The 20,361-nt window shown below is 40.9% G+C and overlaps 1 protein-coding gene across 2 annotated transcripts in view; it reads right to left on the reverse strand.

The window, feature by feature from the left end:
- Nucleotides 1-19,825, reverse strand: part of SLAMF1 (signaling lymphocytic activation molecule family member 1) — a 35,431-nt gene extending 15,606 nt beyond the window's left edge. Inside the window, exons 1-4 of one of the 2 annotated variants that reach the window (XM_036015062.1) lie at nucleotides 19,176-19,825; nucleotides 12,866-13,204; nucleotides 10,730-11,014; nucleotides 1,218-1,316 (exon numbers count right to left, since the gene is read on the reverse strand). In XM_036015062.1, coding sequence (XP_035870955.1) covers nucleotides 1,218-1,316; nucleotides 10,730-11,014; nucleotides 12,866-13,204; nucleotides 19,176-19,251 — 799 coding nt within the window. In that variant the 5' untranslated portion in view covers nucleotides 19,252-19,825. The remainder of the gene's footprint in view (nucleotides 1-1,217; nucleotides 1,317-10,729; nucleotides 11,015-12,865; nucleotides 13,205-19,175) is intronic. The other variant, XM_036015061.1, reaches the window with a different exon arrangement.
- Nucleotides 19,826-20,361: the final 536 nt, after the last annotated feature.

The raw sequence follows: 20,361 nt of genomic DNA on the forward strand, positions 1-20,361 counted from the left end.
GCCCCATTCTCTTAGGCTGTCCTCATGATTTCTATCTGCATTGCCCCACTTCTCATCTCCTCTCCAGCTAACTCTTAGATAAAGGAAATGAGACAAAAGTGGGTGGCTATGCTGTGATCTAGATTTTCTTATATAGGCAAAAGCAACATCAGAGTGCTGATGTAAGGGCTTTTCCGAGAAGGTTACATGTGGGCAATATGGATCTTCCTGAGAATGAGATCAGCCATCAGTTTGATGGCATGAAGATCAAGTTCTCTCCTCACTAAGAGAAGGCCACCCAGGGATCTGTTCTGGTCTTGGTGCAGGCTCTTCTTACTCTAGTGTGGGTGGTTGAGAAAAGTGTGGTGGAGGGGAGCACACTGCTCTGAGATACTGAATCATAGGACAACTTGGAGGAGAAGCCAGGAGAAACTACTTTTAGGTACTTAAACTACAAGAAAATAATTGGGCCTTAATGGTTTCAGTGTACCATGGGTGGCTTTCTATACTATTTAGTTTGGCTTTAATCAACCTAAGAACACTTTCCCAGGGTGAGTAAGAATTTGTGCTAAAATCCTAGTGAAGAGTGTTCCCTCTGCTGTCTTCTGATGACCAGTGGGCTTTCCAAGTGGAATACACCCTGGTGGTTGGGAAACATAGTTACAGTTCTCATTCCCTCACCAACCAGCTGGGTGACCTTGCACAAGTCACTTAGTCTTTCTGTGTCTCTGTTAGCCCACTGCCAAGTCACATAAAAACAACTACCCTACTTCTCTTAGAGCAATATAGTAAGGATAAAAATAAATTATAGAAAGATTTCAATCCTTTGCCAAAAACATCTTATTATAATGTCCTTTCATTAGTCAGTAATTATAACTTTTCATGAATGAGATCCGAGAGTTCTTGGAATTCTGCTCCTAGTGAATACTGTTAAGTCTCTCGTTTGGACCCCTCCACCAGTATTTGTCATATTGAATTTAAATTATTTGTGTATAATGTCTCTCATGTTAGATACCTACAGCTCATCTCTCTTTTTTCCCCATAGACTAGTATAGGGGATCAAGACATTTTGAATAGACTGAATTGAACAAGGTCACAAGATATGTTTGTTTAGTGTTTTTGCAAAGATGTTCCCTGAAGAAAGCTAAATTGAAGACAGCAAGTTCGTGCTTGTGGTGAGAGGTCCCCTGCTTACCACAGAGAGTCTGATAAGCATCTCTTTATTGGCAGACACCTACCTCTTCTTGTCAACAGTAGTATTACCACTTGAAGAATCATGGTGACACCAATGATGCTCCCTAAGAACAGCCCAGCATACAGTCCCCATTGTCTTGATACTGAAAAAAAAAGTCAAAGGGCAATCTCAAATGTACTATGAGTGTCAAAACATCCTACACAGAGGTGGGGAGGATGAACATGAGCCTCATGTTCTCTTTCTACTTCCTTTCTCAAGGGAGACATTTGCTTTCTGAGTTTTAAAGATAAGCTTAAGACTACTGAAGATTTTCGTACCTGTTTTCTTATCCTCATTTTTCTATGTTTGACTTTCATATTCCTGATTTCTGTCAAGATTTTTCTATTCAAATGCTTTATTTTTACTTCAACTCCCACATTACATGTCTAAAATCAAACTTATCTTCATTTTTCCTCAGTCATCCTCCCTGACCAGTTTCTCTATTTTAAAATCTCTAATGCGTTCTATATCCATTTTGATAAAGAGAACATGATGGCTTCACATGCTATCCCCATACTCCCACATCATTCTCATGATACACTGGAAGGAAGAAAGTTCTACTTTTGTTTTTTTTAAAATAAACATAATAGTGCTATTATTGTCCTTCCATGCAAATAATTGTGTTGAACCCACTAGACCTGAACTGAAAGAAAAGCAAGTACTTTTTTCTCAGTCATTCCCATGTTTAATATTTGCTCTAGAGTACTAATCACTCGGGTTCAAAATCAGAGAGCCAATTTTTATTGCTTTCTCTCCTTTACCCATGTTACCAAATCCTTATGAACCAAGGAGTACTTTTTGATTGAGACCTATTGCTCCAGTATACAAGAAATTTAGCTCAGTAAGATAACACACAATTCTGAAGCATTTACAGTGGGCTAGGCATTGTTTTTTATTGCAACATCTGTATTAATGTATTTAATCCTCACAACAATCCCATGAGGTAGGTACTCTCACTACTCCCATTTTAGGGATAAAAAAAGCAGGTGTTTTTAAAAACTAGAGCTTGATCCAGGAGTAGAAATACACTGAAGATAGACTTCTTGGAGAATCGAAGAGACTTATGGGCTTGGGTAAGTTATATCAAAGTAATGAACAGTAGGGGCCAACTTGAGGCACTGGGGTTCTACATAAAGTAATAGCAGTAAAGTTCTAAATAGTATACTGCCAGGTGTTAACATTAATGTGTAAGGGTAAATTTTCAGGATGATTGTGGAACAAGCCTTTTGTTGAAACTGTGATGAATTTGTTGGGAAGAAGTTGAAAGGAAGGAATAGGTAGATTACAACAGAGCAGAGTGCTTGCAGATACAACTTAGATGTCTACAGACTGAAGACTCAATGAATTGAGATAAAGCATTCTTCTGAGATCCAAGTGGGTTTTCAGCTGAAAGCTAACCAGAAGTTGCCTCCTCATTTTAAAAATAGTCTCTCTTTTTCTTCCTAGACCTTTCAGACATCAAGTCATCCCAAGGAATCTCGTTGAGCTGGCTTTGTAAACATATTGATTATAGATTCTCTTCCCCGAATTAAATATGAACATGGAATCAATGCTGAAGTTAGAGTTGCTCTGTGAGCAGCTTCACTCTGAATGACCACTCTGAATGGCTTATGGATGCTGAGAACCCTTTGTGTAGGTATGTGTGTGTCCAACATAATGAGTGAAAGATTGATTATTTGGGGCTTATATTGCCAGCACCATGGACCTGTGGAGAAATTTCCTAAATTATACAATAAGAAGCAGAGGCAGCAGCTTGGGCACCACCATGTCTCCTCAGTCCATGGAACTGACCAGCACATTATTATAGTAGTCCTTCCTATTTTGAGACTATTTCCTGTTTCTTTTTCCCACATGTATTCAGGGACCTTCTAAAACAACAGTTAATTTAAGAACAAACACTCCAACCATTTAAATCACTTTAAAAGGTAATATTTACCTCACATTTTATTTGAGATAAAAATAAAATAAAACAAACGAGGTGGTACCTCTCAAACTAGAAAATAACAGATGGTAAAACTGCATCAGTGACACCTGTCAACTGAGCCTTTCTCCTGTCCCCTGGGGCTGGTTGCTGACAGCTCTGCCAACTCCCTACTCATGTAAATGAACAATGTTTAAAACATGCTGCTGAGGCCCAGAGGACACAATAACTCCAGCCCTGCCTTTCTTTTTCTTTTTCATTTCTTTTTTTTTTTTTGCTTTTTAAGTTTTAAAAAAATTTCAACTACAGTTTACTTTCTATATTATTTTCCATTAGTTTCACGTGTACAGCATAGTGGTTAGACAATCATACACTTTGCAAAGTGTTATCCCCAGTGTTTCCAGTACCCAACCACACCACACATAGTTATTAGAATATTATTGACTATATTTCCTATTGTATACTTTATATCCTCTGACTATTGTTAAATTGCCAATTTGTACTTCTTAATGCTTTCACCTCTTTTACCCATTCCCCCAAATCCCTCTCCTCTGGCAACCACTAGTTTGCTCCTATCATTCTTTTCCAGGATCTCAGGATTATGAAAATTATCTGCTATCCTTATCCTGTGATATAAATAACCAGCTTCTGCCAGTTCAGCCAGATATGAGAGGCAATCAGTCCATATTCCTGAAAGAGATTTCATAACCTTTAATTTTTCTCCTAGTCTTTAGATACAAAGTAATATGAATCTGTTGGAGGATTTAAGTTATAGGGCCATAGACTTTCTTAACACTAAAGGAACTATAGTGCTCATCTCATCCAACCTGCTAATTTTGTGTTGAGAAAACTGAAACTCAGACAAGTATACCTAGAGTCACCGAAGTTGATGGCAGAGCTGGGTGAGATGAGAACTGCACACTTTGTGGTTTGTGTTTTAGCAACAGCAGGCTGGGAAGCCTGGGAGACCTCGTGAATCAAAAGCTCTCTGAGGTGGCAGCTCTTCCCTTCGCCATCCTCCAACCAACACCTGCCCATCCCTGCCCCTCTGTGCTCTGCTCCTGCCTCTTCCCCTGCTGTATATTCAGCTATCTACTGAACCTGCTCAGCCTTGACTTTCAGACCAATCTTACTTTCTCTGTGTCATTTTACCCAACCATTCTAGCTCCCTTTTCCCCTTTACCTTGGACTCTGCAACACCTTGGTTTATGTTATGCATCTTAGAACTTGAGTTGTGACATTATCTTTGCTGTGGAGACCATTTTCAGTGAAGGCATTTGGAGCCAGACAGATGGATTCAAATTCTAGGTCTACCACTTTATAGCTCTGTGGCCTTAGATAGGCTGCCCAGTCCTCTGGGACCCCAGTCTCCTCGTCTGCAAAATGCACATAACATAATGTGTAACATAAATGCACAATATTCAGTTCACAGACTTATTCTGATAAACCAATGAAATAATGTATGGAAAGCACCCAGAGCAATGACTGGGATTCAGCATGTGGTGAAGGAGCATGTTAACTCCTTCCACTAGCCTCAATTCCCCAGCTAGCTGCTAGGTTCTTGGAAGCTAGAGACCATTTCTTCACTTCTTTTGCAACTCTCTTAGTACTTGGCACATATAGGTCCTCAGAAAATTCTTGCTGATTGATTGAAAGAACAAGGAGGTAAGTTTGATTTCAAGTTTAGAGGAGTCCCTTTACTGATGTCCAGAGATGCTTAAGCCCCATCCTGTTTTTCTTTTTTTCGCTTATCACTTAGTTTCCTGATCTGTCTAGCAGGTCTAATTATATTTGCACTTGGTGCTCATCTATTTGATACTATCTAATTATGATATTTATATGGAAACTAAATGTCAGGGACTCTATGCCCTCAAGAATTTGAGTGAAGATAGTCAAAATGATATTTTTATGGCTTGTTGTGATGAGTCTGCTCAAAATTTCTGTTGGTTCTGGCAATAACTTCCTTGTGGCCCTCTTAGTCTTTATTTCTGCAGCTCCACATGCTCTAGTCTAAGCTATCCTGGATGCAAGGTTTAGTGACTTCATCAGTTTTCACATGCGCACGCACACACACACACACACACACACACTCCAAAACCAAAACCAAAAATCTACACTAAGAATTTTATGGGTTTGAATCTTCTACTATAGATCTGAAAAGTCACAGGGATCAGATTCCATTGTGAACCAGGCAGCTTAGGCTCAGACCATTTCTTTCTCTTCCTATGTCTTCATCAGCAATGTCTTCCCCCTTTCTCATACAGGACCATCTAACCTACCTTCATATTCTTTGGAGGTGAGGAGGGTTCTGATCTTATGCCCTCTAGCATTTATTAAGGTACTATCTTAAACAAACACTGTTCTCTTCCAAAGAGGAATTCTAGTAGCAGTTTCTTTAATATAATGATAATACTTTTCTACCTTGTAAGGTATAGAAGCCCGACCTCCATAGTAAATTACTAGAAAATAAAACCTGTACCTTATCTTATGCTTTACATCCCCAATTCCACCTGATATAATGTAGGGCAGGGGGGCAGTAAATATACATGTGATGAACTAAATTAAATTAGAGGCCACAGAAAGAAGCCAGGAAGAGACTGTCTTGTACCTTTTTATTAATAATTATCAGAGTGCTAAATATAAGAAGGTCTCAGGAAGAATGTAGTGTCACCTTCTAAATGGCCCAGGGCAGCAGTAGAAGGGAATAAGCAACGATCTACTTGGGATATGCTTTATAATAACACATGGAACCTGGAGGAAAGTTTGTCTGTGCTGTCAGCACCACCTGTGTTCCCATTTTCAAACCACCATTTCCTGTGGTATAAACTCCATCTCTCCCTCTTTTTGCTCATAAAATGGAGTGGGGCCTCTCAGAAGGTTGATGCTCAGAAATCAGACCACGGTTGTTCTGCTGCTCTAGGGTTCACAGACTTCAATCATTCACAAAGAAACCCTATTTGAAATTCTTAAGCAGCAAGTTTGGTACATTCCCTGCAAACACCCTCCCCTGCCAGCATCTTAGAGAGGGCTAAGCAGGCTGATTGAGAACTCCACAAAGTATTTATAAAGAGTATTTTGCAAGAGTCTCCACCTTTTGATCCTCTAGTCTGTTGGCTGTGGTTTAAACATGATAACTTGGCCTTTAGTGATGCCTCCAAGAAAATGCTGGAAGGCCTTTTTTCAATCTCTGAAGGTCTGCTGCCACAGAAACACAAAAGCTCACCTCTCTCCTCAAGTCTCCAAACCTTAATCTTTAAGGGAGATAAAGAAGAAAACAAAAACGAATCTGAGAAACGAATGCAGCTTGTAGTTCACCCCAGGAGATACTGAGATGCTAATGTAACGGTCTGAGAATGCCAGATCTCTTTCCTGCCTTTCATGTGGTTCTGTCAGCAAGGCTGTCTGCATGATGTACACTTACTCAAAGAAGTCAACCATCTTCAACAGATGCCTTCTTGTTGGTGGCAATTTCCACTCAGAATTGGGGCTGAGGGAAGGATGATTACAAACCATATACTAATTTACTATCTAAGACCATCTTAATAAAAATGTTTACAGTTCACAGCTTTCAGGAAAACCCCTTACACCTGCCCAGCATTGTGTTGCAGAGACTACTAGTTGTGCTCCCACTGCCATTTCCTCCATCCTTCCATGGACAAGTCTTGTCTAGGCACATGGCTGCCCAGCTTTCCTTCTAGCAGCAGGTGTGGACAATGTGACAAGGTGCCTTTCCACCATCGTCGTCACAGTTGCTGAATCGGGAATAACATGAAGGACCTGCCCCTCTGCAGGAAACATCTAGGTGACTCTGTAACAGTGGGAGTTTTCTGTTGAAGAAATGGCCTTGGTAGAAAGGGAGGGCCCTGGGAGCTCACTGGCAGGTGTCAACTTTTTCTTCCACTGAGCTAACCTAGACTTGCTGAGCCAGATTTCTGCCAATCTACAGAAAACGTGTCTTCTTTTCAAGATGAGCTTCCAAGGTTTTCTTTCAGTTGAATTATTTAAGGTTTTGTTGTTCATGTTGTCATAGACATAACCATTTCAGAACACCGTCATGAAGGACTGCAGCAAATCACACTGTCCAATGTTAATCCACATCAGCATGCTTTGTGTGACTTAGTGAGAGTACTTTGTAGCACCCCAGGATTTGGGTTTTGCAATAAAGATGGTTCATAATGATACACATAAGTTAGTTTCTTACTGTAGAACACTGAGGTGGCAGTTGGAATAAGGATGAATATACTACTGAGAGCCTAGACAAATGTCATTAGAAAAAACGATTATGAGGCACAAATATGTTCTATGCAGTTTAGTTTGAATTCTGACAAGACATAGTGCTGACATATCACATCTGGTCTCATCACATTATTAACCACTTCGAATTTTTCATTAATAAAAGTAAAAAAATCTTAAAATTACTGTACTCATCATAGATGGTGAAGTGACCTCTAATGAACCCTCAGACCACACAATTTCATTTCAAGTCTGAAGTCTTCAGTAAACTGGCATTGCATTTGCTCATCACCTTTTGATGGGTTACTGCAATCATAGCCCCTTTCCATAACTAAATCCTCTTTCTTCCTCCTTGACCTACTCTATGCTTCACACCACCGAATTTTCTTTCTGAAATGCAAAGCTGATCATGTTAGTCCTCTCTATTTAAAACTCTTTATTAGTTCCCATCACTTGCAAGATAATTCAGAGCAAGGCTCAACTGTATCTGCTTTTCTCTCTCCCTGAAATGTCTTCCTTTTATCTGCTTTGGTGATTTCTATTTATTTTTCACAGCCTAGTTTGTCATATCCACTGTGATGCTCGTTCTGATTCCTTGAGACAGCACTAATCATTCCTTCGTCTTTGGAACCCTGCACATACCCGTTTTACACCTATCGCATTATGAAATCTAGGATAATTAGTTACTTACAGAACTATCTCCTTCCTTAAGGGCAAAGAAATGCCTTTTATTATTTCTCTGTGTACTCAGAACCTAATATAACATTGGAACATTAGTAGAACCTCAATAAATTTTTGTTGAACTAAGCACAGTATCTTAAGAATTAGTAGTATTCATTTGTAAACACAAGTCAATGAATTAATAAAACTTTTTTCAGTATTTTATCAACATGGTGTATTGGGAACAGCATGCCACAAACCAGCTGTGGGAGCTGGTTTGTGAAATGCTGTCGTTCCTTATCCCTAAAGGCAGGGGAGGGAATCTCTCCTTGTGTTATGGATTGAATTGTGTTCCCCTAAAAATTCATAGGTTAAAGTCCTTAGAATATGACCTTATTTGGAGGCAAAGTCCTTACATAATTAATGAGGTTAAAATTAAGTTGTTAGGGTGGTATTATGAGCTAAATTTTGTCCATCAAAATTCACATGTTGAAGTCCTAGCCCCCAGTACCTCAGAATATGAGTGTCTTTTGAGATAGGGTCTTAAAACAGGTTATTAAGTTCAAATGAAGCCATTAGGGTGGGCCTGAATCCAATTTTACTAGTGTTCTTAAAAGAAGAGGAAATCTGGGCACACAAAGAGAGACCAGGGATGTACATACACAGAAGAAAGACCATGCAAAGACACAGGGAGAAAATGGTCACCTAGAAGCCAAAGAGAGGGGCCTCAGGAAAAAAAAAAAAACCTTGCTGACACCTTGATCTTGGACTACTAGCCTCCAAAATTGTGAGAAAGTAAATTTCTTTTATTTAAGCCCCGCAGTCTATGATATTTTGTTATAGTAATCCTAGAAAACTAATTAATTGGTGGGTCTTAATTCAATGTGACTAATGTCTGTAAGAAGGGGAAATTAGGATAGAGATATGTATGGAGGGAAAACAATGCGAAGAGATAAAAAAGACAGTCATCTATAAGCCAAGGAGAGCTCTGCACAGATCCTTCCCTAAGATCCCTAAGGCACCAACTTTGCCAACATCTTGATCTTAAACTAGTACCTATGAGGATTCTAGGGTTACACAACACAGCTCTGTCATTTGCTCTGTGTGATCTTTTTATATTTTCATTTCCTCATCTGTAAAGTGAGGATACTAATACTATTATATTTTGTTGCTGTGAGAATTGAGATGCTACATAACTGGCATATAGTAAACAATGAAGACTTGTTAGCTATTATTTTATTTTAGACACAAAATCTAAATCTTATATTAAGTGACTTGTCTTTGTAAGTAAAAAGGGCAGGATTGGATCTAGAACCTCTGGGGCCAGATTCCGTAAACTCTAAACTATGCCACACTGTTTTCTTTGTCCCAGCAGCACATTATGAATGACCATGGAAGGGAGAGAAGTATGAACTGGGGGATAGTCTCCTCAACATAGTTTGTGTGCAAGGTGGACAAGTGGCCAGACACATTTAGTAGGTAGACAGATGATTGACTTTGCCATGAATTACTGGAGAGGCAATACGAATGGCAGGTTTGGTCTGTTAAGGAACTTGGATGCAGACTGGAGGCCAGGTGGGATTTTCCCCCCAGTTCATCTAGGAATACCCAAAGGGAGTGTCTGACTGGAGATGCTTTTCTGAAGGGCATAAACTGGCTGGCTTTCCCTGCACCCTCATCCCCAGTCATCTGGAAATCCCTCCACATAAACACCAAGCCTACTGCTGGCGGGAGTCTCCTTGGAGACTCCCAGTGGATGCAGAGAGGGAATTTTAGGGCATAAGTAATGCCATGTAAGACCAGTACCCTGGTCCCCTGTCCCTGAGAGACATATTACCCAAAATATGTTGGTAAAAAGAGTCAGTGGTTGTCTTTTTTCCAACTTTAAGTGGTTATACAGGCTTACTGAATCAGCCCTCCATTTTTTGTTGTTGTGTTTTTCTGATAACAGAATAATGGTGCTTTTCTTTCCAGAGAAAGAGCAATTAGAAGATCTAGGTTTAGGTGCCGATTCCACCATTTATAAGTTGAAAAAACTTGAGAAAGGTAGTTAGTTAAGTTCTGCGAGCTTCAAGTGCCTCCTCTGTAAAATGAGGATTATACTGGTAAGGTTATTGTGAGGATCAAAGGAGATTGTAAAACTGAATGCTTTGCCAATAGTAAACTGCTACACCATTTATCTTTATTCCCATACTTCTTTATGCAGGTCTTAAAAGAACAAACTCCCTGGGTGGTCTCACTTGCTATGGGATCTACTGTCAATTCCATGAAAGTGGCCCTTCATCATATCCTGCTTTTCATTATTGAGCAAATGTTTATGTTTTATCTTTACAACATGTTGCTGGTAGATCATGTCAAATCTATTCCCAAATTCCTACAACTTAGATGATCAATATATACTTACTGATGGTATAGAACTACCCTACCATTAGTGGAACAGGGATGGGGGAGTCAGTATCTGCCACCCATAGTCCCTCAGCCAGCCACCCCTGCTGACTGGCACAAGGCAGGAGAAGAGAAGAAGGATCACTGCTTGGACTCCTGGGCTCTGGGTCTACCTCCATCATTTCTTGTTTCCTCAACTGTGAACTGAGGGTAAAGTGTTGTTATCAAGGTATAGACCATGGTTATGAAAGCAGAGCGATTGGTCCAGGTAGGAACTGAGCTCAGATCATTAATGTGGCACACTAGCCACCACTCACCTGGGGGATATATCCTGCATCTGGGCCATGGGATGATGATTTGGGAACGGTTGCTGATGGGGTTGCTTGCAGTGCAGATGTAGGTACTGTCAGCATGCTGAGGGCCAAGGGTGAGATACAGGAGGTGGGAGCCATTGGCTATAATCAGCGGGTGGGTGCCTGCCTCCTCACTCCAGCTGTATGCCACATGGTCTCCCTTCTCTGCCTCGCAGGCCAGCATCAAGCTGCAGTTTCCATTCTCCTGGGTCAGGTTCAACACCTTAATTTCCGGAGTGGAGACCCGCTCTGTCAGGAGGGTGAGAAAGGGAGCCATCACTGAAATGAAACCCCTGGAATTCTGACCTGACCTTTTAGTTAAAAGAAAATGCAGCCTAGTGGCATATTTTCTCACAGTGGGTCAGCAAGTGTGATTTATTTCTAGTATGGATCTATTGCTCTGTGCCATCCTTTTCTTTCCAAATACCCCCTTCCAGGTCCACCTTGGGATTAAATGGAGAAGAAAATATTGTCTTTTTGTCCCCTCCTACCAACACTGTTAGGGATCCCCTTGCCTTCCCTGATGTCCTTGATATAGGTTGTTCTTCTGTATTCTATCTGTGGAGTTTGCTGTCAACACATCCCCCATAGGTTTGGTTGTCATTGGCTAAAGTATCACCTCTGTGACCTAAAAGAATGACTTTCTAGTGGTTGAATTTTATCATATGTGTGTGTGCCCAGTGCTTTAGAATGCCTGAAGTAGGGATAGCCACAGGCAGCATATCTCACTCTAATGCCATGAAATAAGCATGGAAGAGGAAAATGCTTTATTTATTTAGTAACTACTATATATTCTTTAATCTTTTAAAAAATATTCTTTAATCTTATCAAAAATTTTCTCAATGATTGCAACCCTATTTATAATTATTCACATTTTATAGATGAGGAAACTGAGTCCCTCATCTGAGTACCTTATGTAATGTCACTCAACTTATGAACAATCAAGCTGAGATCTGAACTTACATCTGTCTGACTCAAAAATACAGCCTCTTCCTTTGACTTGAGAATACCATGGTTGCAAAGACCATATTTTCCAAGAAAATAATTTGATCCCAAAATGTGACAAGAGGTCACAAAGGCAGTGAATTGTTCTGGAAAATGCAAGCTCAAGGTATCCTGTGCCAGGACCATGGGAGTGATCGGGACTCCCTGGTACCTGCTAGAAGACTGTAGAAATTCTATATATGCTATATGGAGGAAAAGATATGCTGAGGGCAGGGAAAAGGTGGCATGGGCATTGCTGTCTCTCTTGTTGGTAGCTTAGGATTTCAAAGATATGTTGGAAAGTAAGTGGGGCTCCCTGTCCTGACCTCAGAGATAAGGAAGCCACAGTGAAGAAGCAGGACAGCCCACATGGTGACCAGAATCCCTGAGAATTCAAGGGAACCTCCAGACCTAAGAGACAGAAACTGGTTGCATTCAAGAGGGGCTGGCATTAAAAAGGCTCAAAAAAGCACAGGCACAGGATTCAGATGAACCGAAATTTTAGTTTAAGTCCGCAACTAAGTGACTTTATAACCAGCCTTTGTTTAAATAAGAAAAGGGTGCCTCTCCCATCAAGAAAATGCAATGCTATGCCAGGGCACAGGGCTTGGAGAGTGATATGTGGGCTGAGTTTCAACTCTCCTTCTCCCAGGATCCCTAGTGCAGTGAACCATCCACATAGATGTATGAAATCATATGCAAACCATTTTTCTGGATTTCAGTGTCATCATCTATGAAAGAGAGGTGGCGCTTGATTAGTGGCATTAAAACTTTTTAAAATCAGGGAAAAGAAACCCACCTTTTTTTCAAACAAAATCTTATTTGCAAATTGAGACTCTTGGGGCTCTGGGCCCTCTAGCCCACAGGCAGCTGGACTCCTTTCCTTTGGGAAATTGGGGTAAAGGTGATTATGCTAATCAGCTATCACCAATGTGCAGTTGGGACAAAAAAGATATGTGATCCTCTAACACTTCCTCCTAAAGCACAGTTTAAATGCCCCCAGACTGGGTCATCCAAATTGTTCCCAATTCTGAATACCCTTTGCTTCTTAGAAGCCTAAATTCTTAGGCCAGGGGCCATCTTGGCCCACCAGTGTGGAGAAGCCATCATTGTTACCATAGAGCTCCAGCTGCAGGCAAAAGTGCTGGACTGAAATGTTTCCCTCCAGGGTTAGAAAATACCAGCCCTCATTCTCCTTCTTGCTTTCCAGGATCCCCAGGTTCAAGTTTTCCAAATGAAACTTATAGCCATCTTCCAGATAGGGTGGAGAGCCCCCTTTCGGCAAGTCAAGAGACACAATTTTCTTTTTGACACTGTTTCCGGGTGATTCTACCTTTGTGACGATGATGTGGATCCTCTTCTTCATACTCTCACTCATCCCTTTAGGTGTCAGGGGCAGCAGCACGCTGCTTCCCAACTGCTCACGGATTATTGGGCATTTCGTCAAGTCCTCAACTGTTGGAAAAAGGAGAAAACAGTCCCTTATTATGGGGGTCTTCCAGAATCATAGCCTGAATGTGGGTCAGGAATGATAGATTAGAGTCTCTCCTTCTTCCTCTTGGACTATCCCTGGGCTTTCCAGGCCTTAGTGATCTATAAGGACTGTTATGAGGGTCTATTGTGTTTGCAATATTCGAATGGAAATTTTGAAGTTACTTATTATAGAGCTGTATAGGTGAGGACACTGGGTTTCTTTGATCTGGGAGGGAATTCTGTCAACTAAGATTTATAGTTAAGGTACCTAAGATACAGAGATGTTAAATGACTTCCCTAAAGTCACATAACTAGTAACTGAACTAGAATCCAAGTCCATTAATTCCTCAACCAGACTTCTCACCACTATGTACTATGAAGGATGGGGAGCAACTGAAAGTGATCCTGAGCTCATGAGTCCAGGAGACTAAGGTTACAGGAGCATCATTGCAGACAATGAGGAAAGAGAAAAGGTAGAGGAAAGTGGAGTCAGGGAGGTTTTGAGCCTAGTGTTCAAACTGTGGTATCCTAGCCCTCCAAAAACCTGTAAAAATTAGTGAATCATATTAAGGATGAGAAATTATTTCATTCTTCTTTTTCAAAAAAGCTGAGTTAACAACAACTGAAAGAAAAAAAAACTTTCAAACTATCGCTGATTATTTAACACTTCCTCTCCCATCAAACCATAACCCTGCTTCTCATTTCACTGAAGAAGTAGAAAAACAAAAAAAGAACTTCCATTAATTATCACCACCAAATCAACCTACCTACTTTGATGGATTGTCTATGCTCCCATTTAAGACTAGCTTCCTCCTTCATGGACCACTCACCTACTTCAAGGCTTTGCTCCTACAGTTGCCCCACCCCTTGCAAAATTAGCTTTATTATGGTATGATACATGGTGGGTTATTTACATCAACACACAACATGCCGGTATATAATTTTATTCATCTTAAAAAACCCTCTCCTGATCCCAGGTCTACCCCCAGCCACATCCTCATTTCTTTGTTTTTCATGATCACGAAGTCCCTTTATGTGTGCTTATATTTTCTGTCTCCATTTCCTGGCCCATTTTTCCTTATACTCACTGTGAACAGGCATTCTTTCCTACTGCTTACTGGAATCATTATTGTAAAGGTCACTGTATATTCCACAATAACAAGTTGATTCTCCATCTTCATCTTGCTTTCGCAGGAGTACTCGACGTATTACATCAATCCCTCTTTGAAACACCATCTTCATTTGGCCCCCTGGAACACCACACTCTCCTGATTTTCTTTCTATTTTATTCGCTGCTCCTCCTGAATCTCCTTGACTGGAACCTTCTGCTGTTGAAGAACTCTAAGTATTAGAGCCTCATAGGACTCATACTCAGACCTCTTCTCTTTATCAGCCACACTGATCAAGTTGCATAGTTCAACATATTTCTGAAATGCTTGCAGAGATATTTTATCTTTCACCCAAGCTTTTCATTGTACTCCTCAGTATTTGGAGGTCTAAAGGACATCTCTAACTTAGCAAATGAACTTTTGATTCTGGAGCCCCTTCTGCAAACAACATCACAATTCCCCCAAATTCTCAGGTGAAAACAAAGGAACCATCCTTGGCTCTTTTCTTTCTCATACTCCACATTCAGTTTGTCAGTAATTCCTGTTGACTCTGCCTTCAAAATATGTCTAGCATCCCAGCACTTCAGACCTCATTTGTTTCTACCACAGTCATCATGGGCCTGGGCACTGTCATTGTCTTCCAACTAATCTCCTGCATCCATACAATGGGCAGGGTAACCTTTTAAAACTATGTCAGATTTAGTTTCTAATGCTTTTAAACTTCCAGGGATTTCCAGCACCCATAGAATAAAAATCCATAGTCCTTGTTCTGGCTTCAAAGACTCTGGACAACCCAGTTCCTGATACTGTTCCCACTCCATCTCCTTTCATATCTCTCTGCTTTCTGCTCTCTGCTTTCTACACTATGGACATAATGACTCTGGCTGTTTCTTTATTCATCAAGGACATTTCTAGTTTGGAGCTTTAGCATTTCTCACTCTCTCTCTCTCTCTCTCCCTCTCCCTCTTCCTCTCCTTCTTTCTCATTTTAAATTATCTGGATAGCTCTTTCCCTCACTTTAAGTTTTGGTAAAAAAAAAAATGATCTCTGGGAGACCTGCTCTGATCTTCCTGCCTAAAATGGCATCTCCTTTCTTGTTGCGCTTTTCGCTGCCTGTTATATTGTATATTTGTTTATTTTTGTCTTCCTCACTAGAATGCAGACTCATCAAGTGGGAGAATTTCATTTTGTTCACTGTTTTGTCTGTACGACCTACAACAGTGGTTGGCACATAATAAGTTTTTAATAAATATCTGTTCAATTTACAAATGCCAAATACCATATCACCTGACTAAAATCTCTCTTATTTACCTTGGCCCAATATATGACTGATCTTATAACTGAACTTAACCATAAGTTAATGTTCATAAAATAAGAAGCCTATGACTCAGAGAGTGTATAGATTGCTCTAGTTGATAAGAAACAGAAGAGAAAAATAAAATTGTTTGCTTAAGTAATGCAACCACCTAGAACAGGCACAGTAAACTTGTGATTAAGATGGGTTGTTAGAAAATTAGAAAAACTGCCCAAAATGTTCTTGATATGAAAATACTCTGAAATCTTAATGCTGTCTTGTAACAAGCCTACCTAATATCAGACTAAAGATTCAAAGCTTGGGAAAAAAAGAGACAACAGTCTACCTGGGCTAATGTCAGGATTAGAGTGATTGAGACTCATAACTATTCAGGGAAGGTGAGAAAGGCAGTTAGGCATGGCATTTTTTAAACAAAGTATCGTTAATATAGCCACTCTGAAAACAGAGTGCTCTCCTTGTTGCTTGATTGATTAGGTGAGGAATTGTGGTGTTAATGCTGGTGTTTTCACAAAGATAATTGGGGAAGCATGTTGGGATTTCTTTCAACCACATTGATGAATACATCACCATCAAGATAATGTGGTAGGTACAGTACTCAAGAGAGTAACCTCTTGCATCCTGAACTTAAATTTCTACATATAAAGAGATGACAGAAAATTAGGGCCATACATGCAAGAAGAAATGTCCTGTGGTACACAACCCCCCCTGACATTTTGTACAAAAGTTGTACAGGTAAGCATATGGACATTTTTTTTTCTGAGAACACAACCATAAATGCCACCTCCCAAAGGGGTCTGAGGTTCAAAACAAGATTAAGAACCACTGTCATACTGCATATATTTTTAGACCAATTTCAGTATGGAGAGAAAAGAATGGAAAGATTTCTACTTTCATACCATAACCCTCCCCCATATCTCCCTTATCTCCCATATCTCCCTTATGCCCTACCCCCACCTAATCTAACACCTCTGTGCCATGGTTGCCTTCAGAACTCAGAACTGATGGAGAGTGGGGAGAAGAAGGAATATAGGATGAGAGAGGGAGTAACAAAATAATATAAAAGAAAAAAGAAAGAAAGTAGGAAGGGAAAGAGAAAAAATAAAGAGGGGACAGAGGAGAAAAACAGATTGAGTGGTTTATGCACACTCAGTCATGGGAAGTGGAATCAAAACCTGGTTAGGAAGAGACCCTCACACCCCACAACCACATAAAAATGATGAGGTAAAAATTCTGTGTATGTGAGTGGCTGGGGGAATTGAAATCATCACCACCTAAGCACAAGCGGAAAAATGAGTGGTAACTTTAAAGAGGTTCATAAAACCCTTCAAGTGGAGTCCCCTGCTCCTGAAACATGCTGCTGCCTGATGAGTGTTTTCCAGTGGGTCTGTGATTCAGTCACGCCTGTTTATTGAAAGGGTCTGGAGAGAACATTTATAGCTTTTAGCACCAACTCACCTTCCTTTGAGGGTAATTCTACTTAGAAAGTAGAATGTTCACATGGGCCATGGATATTTTCCTGAAATCAGTAGAATTTAGCCAAACCTTTCACAAGATGGGATTCTACCTAATAATAGAATTACTCCACCACTCCTACCCCAAACATTCACATGTACTTGTAGTATCTTGCTACACTACTTCTTTCAGGTAGAGGGGAGCCAGGACTTACAAATCCTCATAGTTCTTATGGCAACTCTAGGGCCAGAAAGAAAAGATAACTTGTCTAAGGCTGCTTTAAACTGTACTCCCACCAGCTGTCCTCTTGTTCCCATTCCTTGATACTGTTGGGTCTTTCCATATTAGAATATTTGCACTTAGCATGTCCCAGCCTGAAAGCCTGTTGCCACCCTTTATTTGCTTGGCTAGTGCCTTCTATCTCACAGGTCTCTGTGTCTGACCCCCAGCTAAGATAAGGCTTCTTGGTTGGGTAAATCTGTCATGGCTGACCTGTTCCACTTGCAAAGTATTACTGTCTGGGTTTTATTGGGGTTTCACAGTATGGTGTGTGTTTAAAAATAAAAAAAAACACTGTAAAAATTTTGTGCATATTTCAGAGAAGACAAAATGCAAGGAAAGGGGTCATTGACCATTGGGTAGACATGCCCTATGGGGCTGGGCTTTTACTCACTAACCCGTGACCTACACAGCCTTCAGTGGAACGGCTGTCAGTCAGCAGCACCTGAGACTCCATGGGCCAGGAGGCAAGCAAGCACAGAGATGAAAATGTCTAGAGCACTGTTCAACCCCATTGCTCCTGATAATCACTGAGGTATTCCAAAAATGGTGAAGTCATGAATAGGGTACCACCAAAAAGGCCTGGCTCTTCTTGTAATGGCTTAAAATGGTTCAGTTTGACTTTCTGAGCCTTGAGCTCAATTATTCTTCTTCTAGACATTGGGCAGCAAGAGCCATGGGTCTACCTGATTCTGAGGAATGGTGTGGTCAGGAAGGGCCTTTTCATCAGGGAGTCTGGCAAAACATAGGCTTTGTGTGCAGTCCCTCTGATATCCCTAGCATATCTCTGGGATTTTTCTGGAAAAGTCCATAATGGATTTTCAATCTTGAAGCCCCCAAGCACAAAACACCTGGAGTTTCAGGATTCACCTACCCCCAACCCCTGCCTCAAATGTCACTTCTGCTCCAGGCTGGTTCATACACTCTAACCAAAGTCACAAGGCGTTTGAGCTGAAAAGGGATTCTTGCCCCAATACCCAGTGAACCTGAAATTCACTTCTTGCTTGGCTTTTTCTTTCTCAAATACCTTTTTCCACAGCCCTGATACTACTAAAGAGAGGCCAACAGACTGCCTTTGGAGGAAGACAAGAAAGACAGGAGCAGAGCCCAGCTCCAAATGCTCAGTTGTGTCACCGGCCCTAGCTAAAGCTGCCCTGACCCTTAGGGTTCCTCATTTGCCTTTCCCACTTACCTTAAGCCCTGGGCTCCAGGAATACTGGCCTCTCCTCTCTTGCTGTGTTGGAACCTTCTCTTCCAGGAAAGTAGCCACCAGTACAACCACACTGTGGCCACTGTCCTTAACAGAATGTCTGGGATTTTCACTTCTACCTTCTCTTCCCACTATAGGCCTTCCTTGTTCTCAGACCATGTTCCTGATCCTCTTCCAAGGAAAGGGTGTGGGAGTCATTTTCTCCCAGAGCTCCATTTCCCCATCTCAATCTCTTAGCCAGGGTATTTGCCAGAAGGATACCCATGCAAAACCAACCTCTCAACCAGGACTGACTGGAGCCTGTCACTCTAAGAGGCTGATCTAGAATATGACCTGTGCCTTTGTCTCAGAGCTCCTGGTTTCCTTGAAATGAGAATTGGTGGGGCTGTGCCTTAGAACCCAGGGACCCAGGAACTCATAATGTTCTTTCCTCTTTGAAAGAGGCAGGTGAAACTCAGAATGAGTGCCTAAGGAAGAGGCAGATGAACCATAGCCCCCAGCCCCTGTGTCTTCTCTCAGTCCTTGAGGCTAGCTGACTCCGTGGCAAGTAATCATAGAAGTTAAAATCTCAAGCACATGAACACTCACCTGTTACGCAGCTCAGTTCAAAAGCCAAGGAGAAAAACAGCAGAAAGTTCAAGGAGAGAAGCCCCTTGCGATCCATCAGCCAGTAAGGAGAAGGAATGGAGCCTGGTGAGAGGAGCCCAGCAGCTTCTCACAGAAGAAATAACAGAGGCAAACTGTATGAGGCAGCCCTGCCTCTGCTGTCTAGTTTATGCATCAGAAACCAGCAGGCTTCCTGTCTTACGGGACTTTTTGTCTTAAAAATTGCTCATCTCCTTTCAGGCCTTAAATCACTTTGTTTTCCCAAGAAGTTCGAGTCAGGAACTTAGACCACTAGAGGCGGGAAGGGAGTGTAGTCACCTTGACCAACCACAGCTGTGAGTAGAAATGTGCTCCTCTTTTTAGCTGTCTTCAGGAAAGGGAGACCAAGTTCTCTGGGCATTTTAATCTGGTAAATCATCTTAAGAGTGCAAAGAAAAGAGGAAGTTTTGTCAGACCACTCCCAATGTTGGGTTAGTTAGTCCAAAGTGGAACTTGGATGACTGAAGTTTAATGAATTAATGGACCTCTTATTTCTGATTTGTTCCATAATTTCAGACAATACTTCTACATGTAGTCAGGTTCTCATGCCAAAGTCACAGGGGGATGGGTGGGCAAGTGCAGATCACTTGTTAGAAATCCAACTTCCCTGCTAGATAGAATGTGGTAAGATTTAGGAGCCCTGTGGTATGTTTGGAAGGGCCACTTTTATTTTTGATCTTATGTCTAAATATTTGTTGAGGAGGAGGGACTAAAATTAACAGAAGAAAGACCATGTACTTTCCCATAAGTTATGCCATAACAATGAAACACTGGAAGATCTTATTACCACTCCTCACAAGAAGATTTTGAAAGACCAGGCTAGTGTTTTTAAAGTCCATTTTAACAGTTCAAAGTCACTCTCCAATGGGCCTCCCTAAGGAGACCAGGGTAATAAGAAATGAAGACTTTCTTAGACAAATAAAAATTGAGGGAATTTGTTGCCAGTAGCTCTGCCTTGCAAGAAATGTTAAAAGAAGTTCTTAGGGAGAAAAAAATAACATGTCAGAAGCTCAGATCCATATAAAGAAAGGAAGAGCATTAGAGATGGAATAAGTGAAGGTATAATAAAAACTTCTATTTTTCTTCCTCTTAATTGATCTAACAGATAACATATTGTTTAAAATAATAG

Source organism: Phyllostomus discolor, chromosome 14, assembly GCF_004126475.2.
Source record: "Phyllostomus discolor isolate MPI-MPIP mPhyDis1 chromosome 14, mPhyDis1.pri.v3, whole genome shotgun sequence".
Lineage (NCBI taxonomy): Eukaryota > Metazoa > Chordata > Mammalia > Chiroptera > Phyllostomidae > Phyllostomus > Phyllostomus discolor.